At 42.9% G+C, this 17,624-nt stretch overlaps 1 protein-coding gene across 1 annotated transcript in view; it reads right to left on the reverse strand.

The window, feature by feature from the left end:
• Positions 1-1,741: 1,741 nt before the first annotated feature.
• The window catches only part of LOC115099599 (matrix metalloproteinase-23-like), a 34,509-nt gene continuing 18,626 nt past the window's right edge, over positions 1,742-17,624 (reverse strand). Inside the window, exons 3-4 of the mRNA XM_029617332.1 lie at positions 10,152-10,288; positions 1,742-1,859 (exon numbers count right to left, since the gene is read on the reverse strand). Coding sequence (XP_029473192.1) covers positions 1,759-1,859; positions 10,152-10,288 — 238 coding nt within the window. The 3' untranslated portion in view covers positions 1,742-1,758. The remainder of the gene's footprint in view (positions 1,860-10,151; positions 10,289-17,624) is intronic.

Genomic DNA, 17,624 nt, shown 5'->3' on the forward strand with positions numbered 1-17,624 from the left:
TGCCAGAGTCCAAGGGCATGTCCAATCTCGTGTGCTGCCACCTGTACCAGGTCATTGAGCCACACCCCTGCCAGAGAGAGAGAAGAGGTAGAATCAGACCAAGAAAACTGAACTGCAAGACAGACAAAAGTAGAAAAAAAAATCACTGAAACAGCATGGGATGCAGTCTGTCCACTTCCTCACTATAAAGCATTCCTATTACTCTTCCTGGACTTCTGCGTTTCATTACACTAATAAAAGCCACAGAAGGAACAAACCCAGGGCAGAAGTGCCTGTGCCAAATATAAAGAAAAATTCCCCCATCTCCATATCTCTCTCCCCCCTCCCCTGCAATATTTCCTTTCTACAACTACCACTTGGAAGATCTCACCCCAAAATCCCCAACTTTAACTTCTCCTGCCTACAAGCTCTCCCTCTGCTTGTACTCTCCTTCCTTAATTTGAGCATTTCAGAGACTTGTATGGCCCAGGGACTGTACAGCAAACACAGAGACATTGGGCCCAGAGACTGCACAGTGAACATCACAGATGTGCAGACAGAGCAGAGCAGAGCCATGCAAGGACTGAGCACCCTGGGGGTATCTGTTGATGTGCTTTAGGTGTTGTCATGTAGAGCAGCCCCAGTACCTTGTTTCCAGCTGAAGCGAGAATGGCCCAGGATCCAGAACTCATGGTTGTCAAAGTGAATATCTCCCTGGGGAGGCAGGAAAGCATGTGCCAGCTCTCCATTCACCCCATCAAAGCAAGGATGGAGGGGAGAAGACCAGCAGTCTGTGTGGTTGGAAGTGTAGAGCCTGGCAGAGAGAGAGAGAGACGAACACTAAAGGGGCAGATTCTACCCTTTACCCGGCACTTTGATTCACCCACCACAGACTAACTTGCTGCTTGTGAACTGTAGAATTGATGGGTCAATCAGGATCAGCTCCAAGGCAATGGTGCCATGGGTGAAATAGTTAATGGTGACCCCTCATATCCGCTGCCTCCTGAAATGAATCCATGTAAAAGCATGCACTCCCCGCATTAAGACCCCTTAGGGCTGGATATTAAACATTGCTAAACCGGATAAGACTTATCCAGCTGGCTACCTTACAAGGGATATTCAGCAGCTGAAACTCCACAAAGTCGCTAATTCTCTGGCAAAATTAACCAGATAAGCAGCTCCTCCCAGCCTTGCCACATTCATTCCACCACCATTTCTCTGGCTGACGATTTAGCTGGACGAGTACTTACCAGACGAGTGGTTGGCTGCTGACTGCAGCTGGATATTCAGCCACCGCCACTTAGTGAAATTAGTTGCTACTTAATTCAGCTAAGTAGTGCTGAATATTGGTCTCTTAGAGGTTTCATTTTGAAGAGCTATAAGCCCATCTTCTCACATTCATCTACATAAACATTGGACTTTTGTGGATAGTAGGCAAGTCAGGAGGGGGATGCTCCAGTGAAGCTCTTAAAAATATATTTTAGCTTTATATATCTTCATATTCTTGCATATTTTAATGTAGGGGAGATAGATATTTTTCCAAATTTTCTTGCCATAACATTGGCATAAATTTAAATAGAAATAAGTTTAAAAAATATTTATAGAGGGGTCACATGATGCTATGGTAGGCGTTGGACATGCTTTTGTCACTGCTCCTGGGGCCTCCCTGAAATGCACCCTTAACAGAGCACACCCTGCTTGCGAGGACTTCAATTTGACCTTAGCACAGTTGAGAATTGTTAGGCTGAGTGCCCCATGGTGTTTTTAGGCGAGTCCTGATCAGATTCGTGAAAAAAGAAAAGGAAAAAGTGAAACCGGCAGATCCAAAGATGGCTGGAATTCCAGGAGAATAAGATTCACAAGGCAGAACCTGCATTGTTCTGGGGAGACAGGAAAGGTGGGTTTTGCTTATTTAGAACACAGGTGTAGTTTCATGGACTCAAATTCTAAGATTGGAAACAACAAGTATGTAGAGACATGTTATATTTGGCAAATCATACACAAGAGTCGGACAAATATCTTTTCATTGACAGCTCTTAACTTGCTGCTCTATCAAAGAGCAGAAGTCTGTTTTATTACAAGTTTCAATTATACCAACATGCTAACAAGGCGAGGAAGTTATTGGCTTTCCTAGTCAAATGCAAGCTAGGGGCAAAATATATTACTGCATTATGGGACAGGGGGGAATAATATTGTTAACTCTGCTGAAGAATTGCAGGATGTGTTTCTGGATCATTTTCAGCATCTTTACTCGAGGCAGGCAATGGACATAGAAGTTAGAGAAAATATTTTTCAGAGATTCAAACCTCTGCAGCTCAAAAAAATCGCAGCTTGCCAGACTGAATGCACCAATTAGTGTGCAGGAGATTCAGCTGGAATTTGGGGAGACACCCTACTATAAAGCCCCAGGACCTGATGGCTTTGGTGAGGAATCTTACACAATTTTGATTGATTGATAAGATTACACTTCCCTTACTTACCATGTATGGATATGTGATAGACAGGTTTCCTTACCAAATGAATAATGCCCTGATTTGATTACAATATTGCCAAAAAAGGCTAAAGATCCGTCCTTACTGGAATGGTATCAGCTGATAGCCCTTCTAAATTTTGATCTTAAGCTCTTGGCTAAGATTTTTGCAGATTGCCTAGCAATCTTTCTGCCAGATCTAATAGCAGATCATCAAGTTGGGTTTGTCTGAGACAGGCATTCTGTAATGAATATAAGGAAGGTGTTGTCTTCCTTATATCGGAGTAGGGGTCATGACATTCCCTCCATGCTAATTAGTTTGATGCTCAAACGGCCTTTGACTGGGTGGCATGGATTACCTTCATGTACTTGAACGCTTTGGCCTCATAGGTTATGGCTGAATGTCGTTTGGCTTCTGTATACACAACCTAGAACACATGTCTTGGTGCATGGTAGTCCCACAAGAGAGTTCATTTTACAATGAGGTACACGCCAGGGTTGTCCCCCTCACCTTTGCTTTTCATTTGACTATAGTACCTTGAGGGGAATTCACCAAAATGATAGTATTACTGGGATTAAAATGGGTAATAAAGTGTTTAAGACTGTGGTATTTGTGGATGATCTTATGTATTTGAGTATCCTTACCAGTATAGATGGAAGAATTCTCTCTCTTTGAATCTTTTAGTAGATACAAATTACATTTTCACAAGTTGGAAGTGTTGGTGTCACATGCTTCCCTTAAATCACACTGGAGAGAAGGGTTTCCGCTGCGTTGAGCGGGTGACTTCTACATAGTTGGGAGTGGACCTTCCAATTAATCCAGGTACGTTATATGAATTAAGCATATTACTATTGCTTAACTTAATTTTTGGCATGATATGGCCTGCCACCTTCTGTAATGGGCAGAGCGAATCTTTTTAAATGATTTTATGGCTTAAATAATTCTTACTCTTGCAAAAAAATGCAATGTTACTCTCAGATATGCTATGCTCAAAGTTTCTGTGGTGGGGTAAGAGCCAGGATTTCTATAGTCAAGATGGTGGATAGCTGGAGGGAAGAAGGTTTGGGAATCCCGAATGTTGAGGACTATAACTTGGCTGTTATGCCATGTTAGAGACAATCTTTTAACGTGTCGCACTTCACACCCCTGGATTTTGAAAAAAGTTTCATAGCTCCTTCTCAACTTAACTATATTCTTCATGCAAAGATTGAAAGTCTTCCAAGAGGAAATCTATAATTTAATAATTCCGTTACAATGGGCCCGGTGTTTCTTTGCCACAAGTTGGGACATAGTCCGAGAGAATTGGGATACCTCCTAATCAAAGAATTTAGATTTTACTCTGGGAATGCAATCTGGAGCCTTTGTCCATTGGGGCTGCAAAGGGTTTAACCTGGGTATCACAGGTGGTGGATGATAAAGGGAAAATAGTATCCTATTTAGAGTTACAGTCCAACTTTGCATTACACCATAAATAATTTTTAATTACAGCATTATATTAGAACTCAAGAACTAACTTAGAGGAGACCTTTCAAGAACAGATTGAGGAATTTTTTTCAAATAGAGGTAAGAAGAAAACTGAGGGTGTCACGTATCCGTAAGGCTCTTGTACTTTTGGGGCCCAAGGCCAGTTATGCCAATCTGTTGAGTAAGTGGCAAACTGAATTGTCGATTGCTTTAGATGAGCTTCAGCTGTCCTCCGCTTTTGCTCACATACCAGAGTTATCGGAAGATGCAAATCTAAGGGAACTGCAATATAAATTTCTACATAGAGCATAACACCTACATGGCTGTTCAGAGTGAAGAGTATTGACTGGATAAGTTCTTGAGGAGAAGTCCATTACCTGCTATTAAGTTCACTTAGAGAATAGCCACTGCCATTAGCAAACGGTAACATGGAATAGACTTAGTTTTTGGGTACTTGCCAGGTTCTTATGGCCTGGATTGGCCACTGTTGGAAACAGGATGCTGGGCCCGATGGACCCTTGGTCTGACCCAGTATGGCATTTTCTTATGTTCTTATGACTCTGATCTTTTTGTTAAGGGCCAACAAAATAGGGGTCTGTTGGGTTACTTTTGGATTTGTCCTGTTATCCAACGTTTTGGGGCAAAATCTGTAAATATTTTTCATCTTTTAGATCAAAAACTGACATTTCCCCCTGATGGGGTTCTATATCCATGTCAGTAAGAGGCAAAGGGCCTGCTCTTTTACAGAGGAAAGCCTGACACATGGGGAAGAAAGCGATTCTTATGGTTTGGAGTGATCAATTTCCGCCCTCTTTTTGGGATTAGAGGAACAAAGTGCATAGATTAATGCAAATGGAGAATCAGGCTATGTCCAGATCCTATAAAAGTAAGGATACGGTCATTGCAATATGGGACCCCGTATATTCAACAACTTTCACCCAGGGCTAGAAGCGAGCTGATAAATGATCCTTGAAGAATCACATTCTGTTTCTGTTACTTTAAGTGGTGATGTGCATGTATTTTGTGCAGTTGGGTAGAATTTATCTCATTTCCTGGAGTAATGCTCTGTAAAGCTAGGTAAAAGGATTGGTGGGGGGAGGGATTGGTGAAAGAGCCCGATTACAATAGAGAGATTACTATTCTTATACTGCAGTTGTGTTTTCTATACTTAGATGTGCCTTTTGATGTGTAACTCTCCTCGTATTTATGCTGGTGGGGGCTGAAGGAGGGAAGGGTGAAAATTGGATAAAACTAAGTTTACATGACTGTTTTTGAATGTTGCTAGATGTGGATCAGTGTTAAAATGTATATCTGGTATATTTTTCCCTCTTATTAATAGCTTTAAATTAAATATTTTTATCATTTTCATTACAGGATATTTGCAGAGCGTATCAAATATTAACAAACGTTATCCATCCGCGTTGTTAGTATACAAAAGCAGACAGGTGTATGTACTCAGTAAATATTAACCTGCCAGTTGTATTGTGAATCTTTTCAATTTTTTTTTTTTTAGTAGAAATTAGGTAAACAGTTGAGGGTTAAAGTGGAAAAAGAGCCATTTCCTTCATCCGCCCCACCACCCCAGAAAAAAAAAAAAAAAAAAGTTGGTTTCAAAATTTCAGGTCCCTCCTGAAGTGCAATGCCCTAGGAGGTTGCCTGGTTTGCCCATTGATGCAGATTCTGCAGGATAATTCAAGAGCAATGTTCTGAAGCAATCCAAGAATCTACCATTCCCTGTCCGTACCCAGATCAGTCCAGACTCCTGGGTTTTGCCTCCCCTCCAGCAGATGGAGACAGAGAAGTTTTGACTAACACTGCTACTTATGATGAGGTGCCACCTGCAGCCCCCTCAGTATTTTTCTGTCTCCAGCAGATGGTGGAGGTGCAAAACCTGCAGTCTGAAAGATAGAAAAGAATGTTTGACAGAAGATTCAAGTTCTCTACGGCCTCCCAGGGGGTAGTTAGGTCTCAGGCGGGCTATCCCTCCTGGTATTTGAGGCAGAAGGGCTAAGGGTCGGGGAGCCTTCTTCAGCCCTCAGCTCCTTAGTGCTGGTCAGGATTGATACCAGGGGTCCTGGCTCACTCATCCTGCAGGGGACAGACAGAGCCTGCTGCCTTCTCAGGGAAATGTTTCTTTTTATAAATTTTAATTTAAAAAAAACCCAGCAAAAACAGTTTCTCTGGGCTGTGACGCACTTTCCGACATGGCTCGCACCCTTATTTAGTTGAGCAGCTCTCTCCGGCTCCCCGTCTCTCCAGCGGCTTCTTTCGCTCCTGCCCCGCTGCATTTCTCTTTTCTGGCCATGTACGAGCCTTTCGCAGGCAGCTTGTGCTCCGATGCCTCCCCGGTGAGGAGGGCCCATCTGGGAGCGGAACGATGGACAAATTGGGTGGGTGCCATGAACCTGGCTGGCTCTCTGGCGCGGCAATCTCCCGGGGACCCCCTTCCCGCTCAGTGTGGGAATGGAGGTCATTTTGGCTGCCCTCAAGAAAATAGCCACTATTACTAATATGAGTAGCATGGGATAGACTTAATCTTTGGGTTCTTATAGCCTGGATTGGCCTCTGTTGGAAACAGGATGCTGGCTTGATGGACCCTTGGTCTGACCCAGTATGGCAGGTTCTTATGAGAGCTATGGGTGCTTCCCTGTATGAACCTTTGAAGCGAATGACTCTTAATGATCTTACTTTGAAGGTGAGCTTTCTGGTGGCATATGTTCTGCTGGAGAGTGTCCGAGCTCCAGTCCTTGTCATGCAGGGAGCCCTTCTTGAGGATTACAGATATAGGAGTGTCCCTAAGGACTTCCCCTCCTTTCTGCCCAAGGTTGGGTCCTGGTTTCATTTAAATCAATCGGTGGAGCTCCCGTCCTTTCCAAATCCGGTCTCCGCTACACCTCAGTCTAAAGACTTACGGAGGTTGGATGTTAAGTGGGTGCTCTTGTGGTATTTGGAGGTGACTAACAGTTTCTGCCTGTCCGATCATCTGTTTGTGCTGTGGGAGTGGTCCCAGGCAGGGACATAAATCCTCTAAGAGCCACTATTGCTCGGTGGTTGAAGGAAGCAATCAGTTCCGCCTCCATTACTCAAGGTTGTCTGATTCCCGTCTGTCTTCGGGCAGCTTGCACTCGTTTCGCAGGCAGCCTCCTGGGCAGAATGTCAGGTATCGCTGCAAGAGATCTGTAGAGAGACTACTTGGAAGTCTTTGCACACCTTTGCCAGGCATTACCCCTCTGAATGTCCAGGCCCCAGACACTAGAGGGTTTGGAGAGTGTGTGCTTCGAGCGAGACTCTCGAGGTCCCACCCCAGATAGAGAAGCTTTGGTACATCCCAGGAGTCTGGTCTGATCCGGGTGCGTACAGGGAAAGGAAAATTGGATTTTACCTGCTAATTTTCGTTCCTGTAGTGCCACAGATCATTCCAGAGTCCCGCCCAGTGGGGGATAGGGAGATTAGGAGAGTCCGTTCGTTACTTCTTTTCTGTATCTCTGAAGACTGGCACATGTTCTTGTTCGTTTTTGCTCAGGGAGGTTAATTGCTCTGGCTATTCTCTGGCTTGGGTACTTTTCAATACTGAGGAACTGCAAGTGGCACCTCATCATAAGTAGCAGTGTCAGTCAATACTTCTCTGTCTCCATCTGCTGGAGGGGAGGCAAAACCCAGGAGTCTGAACTGATCTGTGGAATTACAGGAACAAAATTAGCAGGTAAGAACCAATTTTGCTTTTTTGTGAACACATTTTTTCATATGAAAGTTCTTTATTAAGTAGAACATTCTACTGCAGTGCTAGATGCTGCCTAGCTGAAGGTTTGGAGTGGGCTGATATGAAATGAATTTTTAATCTCATTCCTAAGCAGGTTTCATATAGACTTCACATGCTGTTTGAGAAGTGTTGCTTCATGGGAATCCCCAGGGCTCCAGTTATCAGTTACCTTCCACCGTGCTCTTCCTGTATGAGCCAGAATGCAGAGCTGGAATGTTCTCACAGCATATTCTTCAAGGTAGAGTTGAATTTCCTGATAAACCTGCACCTCTCAGCTGAAAGACTTCCTGGCTTCTGCCGCAGATCCCATTCCACAGCAGCCTGCCAGGCGTCTCATCGCAAGATGGGGGTTCTGTGGTGGCTCCGCGGGACCTCTGTCTCTTTCGCCGAAGTTTTAAAAGACTATTTATATGTGAGTTATATGGTCAGGCTCATTTTACAAGACTGTTGATATAATCTGTTGGTTGTTGGGAGTTTTTTGTTTTTTATTTATAGTTTATTGAATTTATCGATTTTACATCAGTAAAAACATAAGAAATTGTAAATGATAACAACCATATTACAATAATAATAAGGAAAAATAATATGAGGTAAGAAAAAACCCTGTTACAATTCTTTTAGTCCTCAGTTTGGGGAGTGTTATAACAGGTAATTATCACTCACAACTCCATATCTATACCAATGAGAGATATCTATATTAATTATTCATCAAAAATGTGCCCAACAAGCGGTTTGACACCCCCCCCCCCCCCCCCGTGACATCATCTATCCGGGACGCTTACCGGCATAAAAGCCAGGGGCCTGCAGCATGCAGCCGCCAGCGCCTGGCATGCTGCCCCCTTGCCGAGTTCATCTCACTCTGTCGGAAAGAGCCCAAATTTAACACACATGGGCAGAAAAGGAAGATAAAAGTGTTTCCCTCGATACCATCTACTTCTACGGCAAGGGGTCCTATGGACACACATATTATTCGAACTGTAAATTTGGATTCTTCAAACCCCAATCCGGAAGTTCCTTTCTCATCAGGTTCCACATGGAGTCCTGGCCAGCATCATCACCTCAAAACCTAGAGGTTGTAACTAATATTGATTTAGAAAATTCAAATGTGATATCAATAATAGAATCTCCTAGAGATAAGACTGAGGACTCAGAAGTTGTAGTGAAGGTGGAAAGTTGGAAACATCTACACAAGCAGCTACAGTTATGGTGGATAATAAAAATGTAGGAAATATCTGACTTAAAAATATAACTTTAATTGATGTATGGAGGTCAGTTAATAATATGGAGAAATTATTAGCACAGGCTATGGCTCAATTTGGATCTTCCAGTACTGAGACCAAGAATAAGCTCCAGAACATACAAATCATTTAAATAAATTGATCAAACACATTACTAACTTACAAATGGCAAGTGCGTTGTTTGTTAAAGACAGCCTTGTGACACAGAGACAGCTTGAAAGTCTGGAAACGGGATGAGAGTTAAAAATCTCTGTTCTTTTTAAACTTCCCAGTCACAAGGCTGCTATCAGCAATTGAATTGCTTCGAAAATATCTAGGAGAGGTATTGCAAATATCAACTAGTAAAGAGATATTGATTTCCAAATTATTTTATGTTCCTCGAACTCAAGTTAATAATGGGGCTCTAGAGGATGATTTCGTTGTGGGTTCAAGACGGTAGCCCTAATCTAACATCTTTTCGGAAGCATCAATAGATGAAACTCCAACAAGGGCTACACTTCTGGTTACCTTTGTTTGTGAAACAGATAAAAATCTTGTTTTACAAAAAAATACTTCAAAAACAAAGTTTTTTTTGTTCTGTGGAGGGAAAATCCAGATTTTCCCTGATGTTGAGAAGGAAGCAATTTTTCTTGTTAAAAGGAACGGGTCCTAGCCTTAGGCACAATGTTTTATTAAAATTCCCATGTAGGTGTGTGTAACAACTTGCTAGGAATAAGTTTATATTCTATGATCCATCACTCTTGAAACTTTTCTTCTGATAAAGAATCTAGTAAATAAAGTTGTGTTAATTATCTGTAATAAAAAGGGAGGGTTTTTTTTTTTGTTGTTTTTAAACATTTTTGGTGAATGTCCATTTTTTGCATTTGTGACCGAGTGATGGGATCTTGCTAGCGGTGCTTTCTGTGTAGGGATCTGTAGCAGTCCAGCTTGCTCTGTTTCCCAATTTGAACCTCCCATTAGGAGGTGCATTTGTGTCCTAGGGTACATTGTAGTATTTGCTTGCCATCTTTTCAGTAGGCTGGGTTGCAGCCATTTGAGTTTCTGTTTTGGTTGCAGTAGTTTAGTTACTGAGTGAATTTGCCATTACAGCTCAGGAAATGGGTGTGGGGAATTCATGGCGGAATGAGCTGGTACAGTTCAAATGACTTTATCTGATAAGGACATTGCATTTCTCATCCTTCTTCTTCTTTAAGGATGCCATGACAAATGAGCCTGAGGAGGGTCTGAGGTTCCACTTACCTATCTTAATATCAGACTCTTCCTGTGGTCCCACATGCCGGAAGGAGAAGGGAGAAATGGAGCTCCACATCCTGAAGGCGAGAGATAAGGCTCTCTCAGTATCTCCTTTATTCAAGGTGCTGGGATACTGAACAATCCTGGGGAGAAGAAAATCTAAATTGAATCGCCTAGAGCCAGAGAGATAGGAACAAAAAGATCTCAAAGCAAGAGTAGATCCTGAGGACTGCTGTAGGACTGCTGGCTGAGAGAGGAGCTCATCGCTCCTGGAGTCTCACTCTCTCAGCAGGGAAACTCACAGCTCCTGCAGTCACAGCCTCTCAGAGAGGAGCTCATCGCTCCTGGAGTCTCACTCTCTCAGCAGGGGAAAGTCACAGCTCCTGCAGTCACAGCCTCTCAGCAGATGGTGCTGTAGAGAAGTTTTTTTTTAACCCTCTCCTAGAAGCACACCTAACCATTTGAGATTTCAGCATTACCACAATGAATATGCATGAGAGAGCTTTGCATACCTTCAGTCTCTAAAGTATGCAATCTTAGCATATTCATTGTAGTAATCGTGAAAACCCAGTTGACTAGGTGCACCTCCAAGAGAGGCTTGGAGAGCCTCTCTTGGAGAGAAGCATTGTTGTAGGAGTATGGGCTGTGTAGGAGGTTCATTCACAGCTCCTGCAGTCCCAGTCTCTCCAAGTAGAAGGCACCACAGAATGTAGTCCAGTAGTGTAAAAAACACCAAGTTTCTTCTTTAGATCATTCACCTTTGAGCCCGATGTAATAAAACGATCTACATTTTAGTTCATATTTTCTTTACTCGCTTAGTAAAAACTGAATTAACTTTTGATGCAGTAATCTAATGATATGCAAATGCATCAGGAGCTATAAAGCTCGCAAAATACGTCTAGTACACATAAAATATTTTATATGCAAAAGTCATGGTTTCTGTGCAGAAAATCTGTGCACAAATCATGTTTTGTCCGCATAAATCCAGACCAAATGACTGCCAGCACTGTTTAATAGTAAGAGCAAAGAGGCAATTAAAGCAAAAAGGACAGACCCAAAACGAAGAAATGCATAAGCGTTGGTAAGTTACATGTAAAATAGTAGTAAGAGGCTAAGACAGAATTTAAGAAGCTTGACAGAGGCAAAAACAAACAAACCAAAAAAAAAAAACATGTTCAAGTACATTCAAAATAAAAAGCATGTGAGAAAGTCATTTGGAGGGCTAGCTGAATGAAGGGCAAAAAGGATGTTAAGAAAGGAAATTGCAGGAAAAACTGAATTCTTTACTGAGGAGGATGTTAAGAACTTACCCACACCAGAAATATTCTTTGATGGCGATGCTGAGTCAAAGTAAGGTCCATCGAGCTCAGCGAGTACCTGGCAGATCCCATAAAGTAGATCTGTTTCCTGTAACGTATTCCCAGGGGCAGCAGTAATTTTCTTTAGTTTACCTGGCTAATAATGTGTTGTGAACTTTTCTTCCTGGAGCTTGTCTGAGCCTCTTAAATCCTGCTGCTCTAGTCCCCTTGATCACCTCCCTCTGGCCACACATTGTACAGTTTGATTGTGTGTTGATAAAGCGCTATTAATTGTTTTGAATCTGTTGGTTCGTTTCATGGAGCATCCCCTTGTTTTAGTATTTTAAAGGGTAAGTTACCATCCTTTGTTTACCCCTTCCACCCCACTCAATTCTATAAATTTCAATCATGCCCCCCTTCTCAGCCATCTCTTTTCCAAGCCTGTGCAACCTCATCATAAGAGATGCTCCATTTCCTTTATCATTTGTGTCTCCCTCCTCTGAAATTTTTCTGGTTCCACTATTGCCTTCTTGAGATGGGGCAACCAGAACTACCCAACAGTACTCAAGGTCAGGTCAAACCAGGGCTCGATACAGAGGCAACGATATTTTCTGTTTTATTCTCCATTCTTTTTTGGATCATTCCTCACATTTTTTGCTTTTTTGATCACTGCCGTGCGCTGTACCAAGGATTTTGACATTGTCCACAAGGACTCCCAAGATGCTTTTCATGGGTAATGACTCCCAGTACAGAATCCAGCATATTTTACCTGCCAATGGATTTTTCCCTATGTGCATCACACTTGCACTTTTCCATTTGGTCTTTATCTGCCGTCTTTACTATATTACTACTATGTTGGTTGGAGATTTTAATCTGATGGAAGTGGATGGGAGCATCCCTTCTGCAGAATCTACAGTAGTAGAGAGATAGTGGATACCCTGCCAGGGGCTCTGCTCAGACAGATGGTAATGGAGCCCACGAGGGAGGGTGTGATACCCCGAGTTGCTTGTGCTGTGCACTAATGGGGATAATGTCCCTAATTCCTGGTGGGGTGGGTGCTTACCCGAGCACCAGTGGATCGACAATATGGTTTGATATTGCAAATAGGATCCAGAAAAGTCACATGAAGACCACAGTTTTGAATTTAAAAAATATGGTAAATTCTGGTAGCAGGTAACTCTGGTAAGTCCAGTAAATCCTGAAGTGTTCCAGTAGGGTGCTTTCACACAAATACCAGCAGACGGGGGGTGCGACAAGAGGACACTCATCTATTATTATAGAAGAGTGAACCAGAAGAATGAGTTCTGCTTGCTTTTGGAAATGTGCAGGGGAGGGAGAGCAGAGGAAATGCCACTCAGTGAAAGTGGATAACAGCATCTTAGCACTGAGCAGGAACATGGTTAGAAACACAGACCCCTTCTGTTAAATGATAATAGGAAAAACTTGTTTATAAGATAAGTACCCCAGAGCTAAATTTGTAAATACACAGGAAGTAGAAGGGGGTATAAGCTGGAGCAGGCTATGTGTGAAAAACTCTCCCACAAAACACACACCCCCCCCCCTATATGCACACTATGATCACTGGTGGGTGAAGGAGAGCTGAGGGGTCAGCACTGGTGGAAACTGGGCGTGGAGGATCAGTGGAGAGAGAATCTGCCCTGTATCCCCCCAGTGATCCTCATTCCCCCCCCCCCCCTCCAATACAGGGGGGTGGGGGGGGACAAGAAGTGCTGGATTAGGGAGCAGTCCCTGCTCAGTCTGCTCCAGGCTCACCCCCCCATCTGCACTGCCTCTTCAGCCTGAAAAGCAGTGCTGGTACCTCATCCCCCCCCCCCCCCCCCCCCTGTAAGTGCCTTAATGCTGCTGACTTCCGTATGCAACCTTTGGCCTCATTTCTTTGAGTAGAATTCATTGTCCATGCTTAACTTCGTTTTTGCCTGCAGGTTTGGAGACCGACCTCACATGAACAAATAGGAAGTATGCAGGAGACGAGGACATGATCATACAGCAAGGTTTTGGCCACGTTCTGTATATATTTCTTATCAAGGGGGGGAAGTAAAACTTTTTCTCTTCGTCGTCTTGGCTTGTTATCAGTTTGTCCTTAGGTGGTTTAAAAAAAGGAAAAACAAATATATTCTTTCTGCTCTTTTCTGCTTGCAACCTAAGCTCTTAGGAACGCAGATGACTTGTGCTTGCTTAGATTAAAGCAGATGTATTTTAAGGTTAGTCTATAATAAGGAAGAGGAAATAGGTTTCATCAATTTTAATTAGGTGTAATTGAATCTAGTCAGTTCTGAACAAACTACTGGCAAGGCGGGTTTTTTTATCATTATCAGGCTGATTAAAAAAAAAACCTGCGGGAGAGCTGCCGCTCCGTGTTGAGTGCCCACTGTCCTGACGCACGCTCCGGCACCTCTCCTGGGCGCGCAATTCTTCATTTAAATTAGGGCCCCACACCGATAAGGAGGTGCTAGAGACACTAGCACATCCCTAGCGCCTCCTTTATTAGCGGAAGCTGCGGCTGTCAGCAGGTCAGAATAACCAACCGCTTAACCTTTACTGGCATCTGTTTTCAAACCCTCCAACAGCCACAGGTTCAGAAAACAGACGCTGGCAAAACTTGAGCATCTGTTTCCAACCTGCCAACCAGCGGGCAAATTTTTTTTTATTTTTATTTTTTTGGGGGGGGGGGGGGGGCCTCCGACTTAATATTCTTCTAGATGGTTTCAATATATCATTAGTTGGAAGAGATAATATCGACGATTATTTTTCATATGGCAAGGTCCAGAAATGGAGTTGAATCAATTTTTACATATGTTAAATATGAGTGATGTAAATCTGAATTCACTATATCCAAGGACACCCAGACAGTTAATTTTCATAGATACTCAGGTGTTTTGTCCATCAGAAGAAATTGGTTACAACCGTTTATAGAAGACAATTGATAGGAACACCCTACTACATTATAATAGGTTTCCATCGAGATGGTTAAAGGACAAATTCCTGAGGGGCAGTTTCTTCACTACGACGTCTATGTAACTCCACCTTGGACTAAGATTCAGCCCAAAAGTTGGAGCAATAGATTTTTTGAGCTAATGTAGTTATTCGAGATCTTGCATTAAAAAAAGCTTATAAGCAAGCATTATATGCTATCAGAGAGAACTTCTTTTTGTAAAATAATAAAGATGTTCCATCTAGATTAATTTGCACTATACCCCATTTCAACCAAGGTTTTTGGTGTATAAAATATATTAAAATATTGGCATATATTATCACCTTTGAATATTTTCAGCCAATTACCTATTTTGCTATTAAAAACATCAGTCCCTACAGGACAGATTAAAGGGATGTAGAGATGCTGGTAGACTCAATCAGGTCAAGGACAGGTTTCTTGCGGGTCGAGCTCGGTTTGCAGGCACGTTCTGCAATGTACAAAATTTCAGCCCCCTAATACCAATCACATATATTTTTTGCCTGAGTTGTTCATTTGTGATAGTAGTGGTGTCATATAGATTATAAAATGCCCCTGTGAATTGTTTTATGTGGGTCAGACAAGCAGATTGATTAGAGCTTGTATTATAGAACATTGTAGTCGAGTCAAAGCTTTAAAAGAACATGCACCCCTTGTAGACCATTGGATTGACTTTAAATATTCTTGGGAGGATATTAAGTTCTTTGTAATAAAGAAAGTGTATTTAAAGAATGGTGGGAATCTATCTGCAACACAGCGTAAAGTGGAACAATGTTTTATTTTCAATTGGTCTAATCTGCCCCTAAAGGACTTAATGGTCCTGTTGAATGGAATGTGTTTATGTGAATGGGGATTGTTTATCTTTTGCGGACGGGATAGCTGGTTAGCTGGTTCTCCTCATTTTATCCTTAGTGGATTTCACGTGATGAGTAATGATTAAAGGTGATTCAATTTGATTGGATCACCGGTTTGGGTTGAATTCCCTGCGACATGTTGTATATAATACATGGAATTTGGAACACGTCATTAAGCTCCCTTCAAACGATGGGGACACGTCAGTTCCGTGTAGGTGTAAGGCTGATCGGTTGGAAGACAGCGTTGGTAAGCGAGATAGTATGTAGAGAAATTTGTCTTATCATTTGGCATGTTTGTGTCTTGCAGATGGTGAATTAAGATCCGGAATTTGGAACTTTAGACATATATGGATACGGTGAATTAACTGTAACCTTTTGAACAACTGTTGGATATATGATGTATCTCCATTTGATGTTTGGGTTATGCAGATGGTAATTTTGAATTTCTGGTTAGAATCGAGTCCTTAAATTTGCTTGTGATGGAGTTGGTTTAATTTCTGCCTTCATCCATTTTATATATTATTCATTACTTTCCATCCTTTTTCTCAGATGTATATAACGGACGGCTAGTGGTATACGAGACTGGTCGGCAAATTCTGCCGCAGTGTGACTTCTTGATCTGGTGAAGAAATTTATTGGAAACATTTAGGAATAGCGGTGGGTTGGAGTATGTATAGACCATTTTGTTTCATAAGTTGATGTATTTCGGTAAAAAGCAGTACATATCCTTTAAGTAGAAACTAGATACTTATTACATTTTTATTTCATTTAGAATTATCTTGTTGAAATTTATGATGATTTATTGAGCTTGAATGACTGGAGAAGTCACATTGCTGAGAGGAATAGTATGATCAACTTTATTCCATTGGATTTTCTTCTCTCTATTGAAGATACTTTTACGAATGCTGTGTGTTGAGTCCATCCCTGAGGAAGCCCTCAAGATAAGGTGAGTGAAACAAAGATCGTTGTAGGACTTATACATTTATTTTCTAAATATTCTTCATGAATTAGTTACTAACATTGTTTAAACATTTATGAAAATGTAATGAGTTTGAAGTATAAACATGGTTTTCCTGGCTGTCCAGATGGACTCAGAACAAATGGGATAGTATCCACGTGCTAGCAGTTGGAGACGGATCTGACGTCAGCACGGGGCGTATATATCCCCACAGGAAGCGTAGCTATTCAGTAATTTCCGTCTCCAAAGCAGTTTGGAGTGCCTGCACGCTAGTTGAGCGTGCTTTCCAAGACTACTTTAAGTTTTCTCTTTTCTTCTCATTCTAGATTCTACTTTGTTTTTCCCATCTAATCGACTTAGAGCCCCGCGCTCCTGCAGTAGATACCCAAGGGTTCCTCCCCCAGTGAGCTCCCGGGGTGATAGCCGTGCTCCCCCGACGGTGTGAATGATGATGGAATGTGTGTGTGAATGAAATGAAAGTCCTCGGTCCTGCCGAAGCACAGCAGATTTCCTCAGCAGAGAAAGCCTAAATCCAGGAGTGGCAGCTCTCACCCACGGCCTTCCAGATGATTGTGGATCATTGGGGGATTCTGGACATGGATTTACTGGCGGACAAGTCCAGTGCTCAAGTACCCAGATACTTCAGCCGCAAGCGCGAACCGTTCTCACACGGAATCGATGCCCTGGTTCAGCCATGGCCTCCAGGGACTCTACTGTACGCCTTTCCTCCGTGGCCTGCTCGGCGCTGTCATCCGCAAGATTCAGAGACACCGGGGCCTAGTTCTTCTAGTGGCGCCAGACTGGCCAAGAAGACCTGGTATGCGGACATGAGAAGACTGCTGGCAGGGGAGCCTCTTCCCCTGCCTCCTCTCCGGGACCTTCTACATCAAGGTCCCATTCTTCACGGGATCCGGCTCAATTCTCTCTTACGGTATGGCCCTTGAGAGGGCTAGATTGAAGAAGAGGGGGTTATTGGAGCCCGTGATTGATACCTTCCTCAGAGCTCGCAAGTTTTCCACATCCCTCACATATATCCAGATCTGGAGAGTATTTGAAGCATGGTGTGTGACACTCACGGCACCAATCCACATGCACCCACAATCCCTATTGTGTTGGATTTCCTGCAGGATGGACTTCAGAAGGGTTTGTCCCTCAGCTCCATCTGCGCTGTCTTGCTATGGTCCCAGGAGGGAGGGCAAGACCATCGCCATGCACCCAGATGTTTCTCGCTTCCTGCAGGGAGTCAAGCATATTCGTCCACCACTGAAGTGGCCTGTGCCTTTGTGGAACCTCAACCTGGTTTTGGATTTCCTTGCAGGATCCACCTTCAGGCCCCTTCGGGGCCTGTCTCTTCGTTCTCCAACCTTGAAGATGGTGTTCTTGCTGGCTGTATGTTCA

The sequence above is a fragment of the Rhinatrema bivittatum genome, chromosome 9 (genome assembly GCF_901001135.1).
Source record: "Rhinatrema bivittatum chromosome 9, aRhiBiv1.1, whole genome shotgun sequence".
NCBI lineage: Eukaryota > Metazoa > Chordata > Amphibia > Gymnophiona > Rhinatrematidae > Rhinatrema > Rhinatrema bivittatum.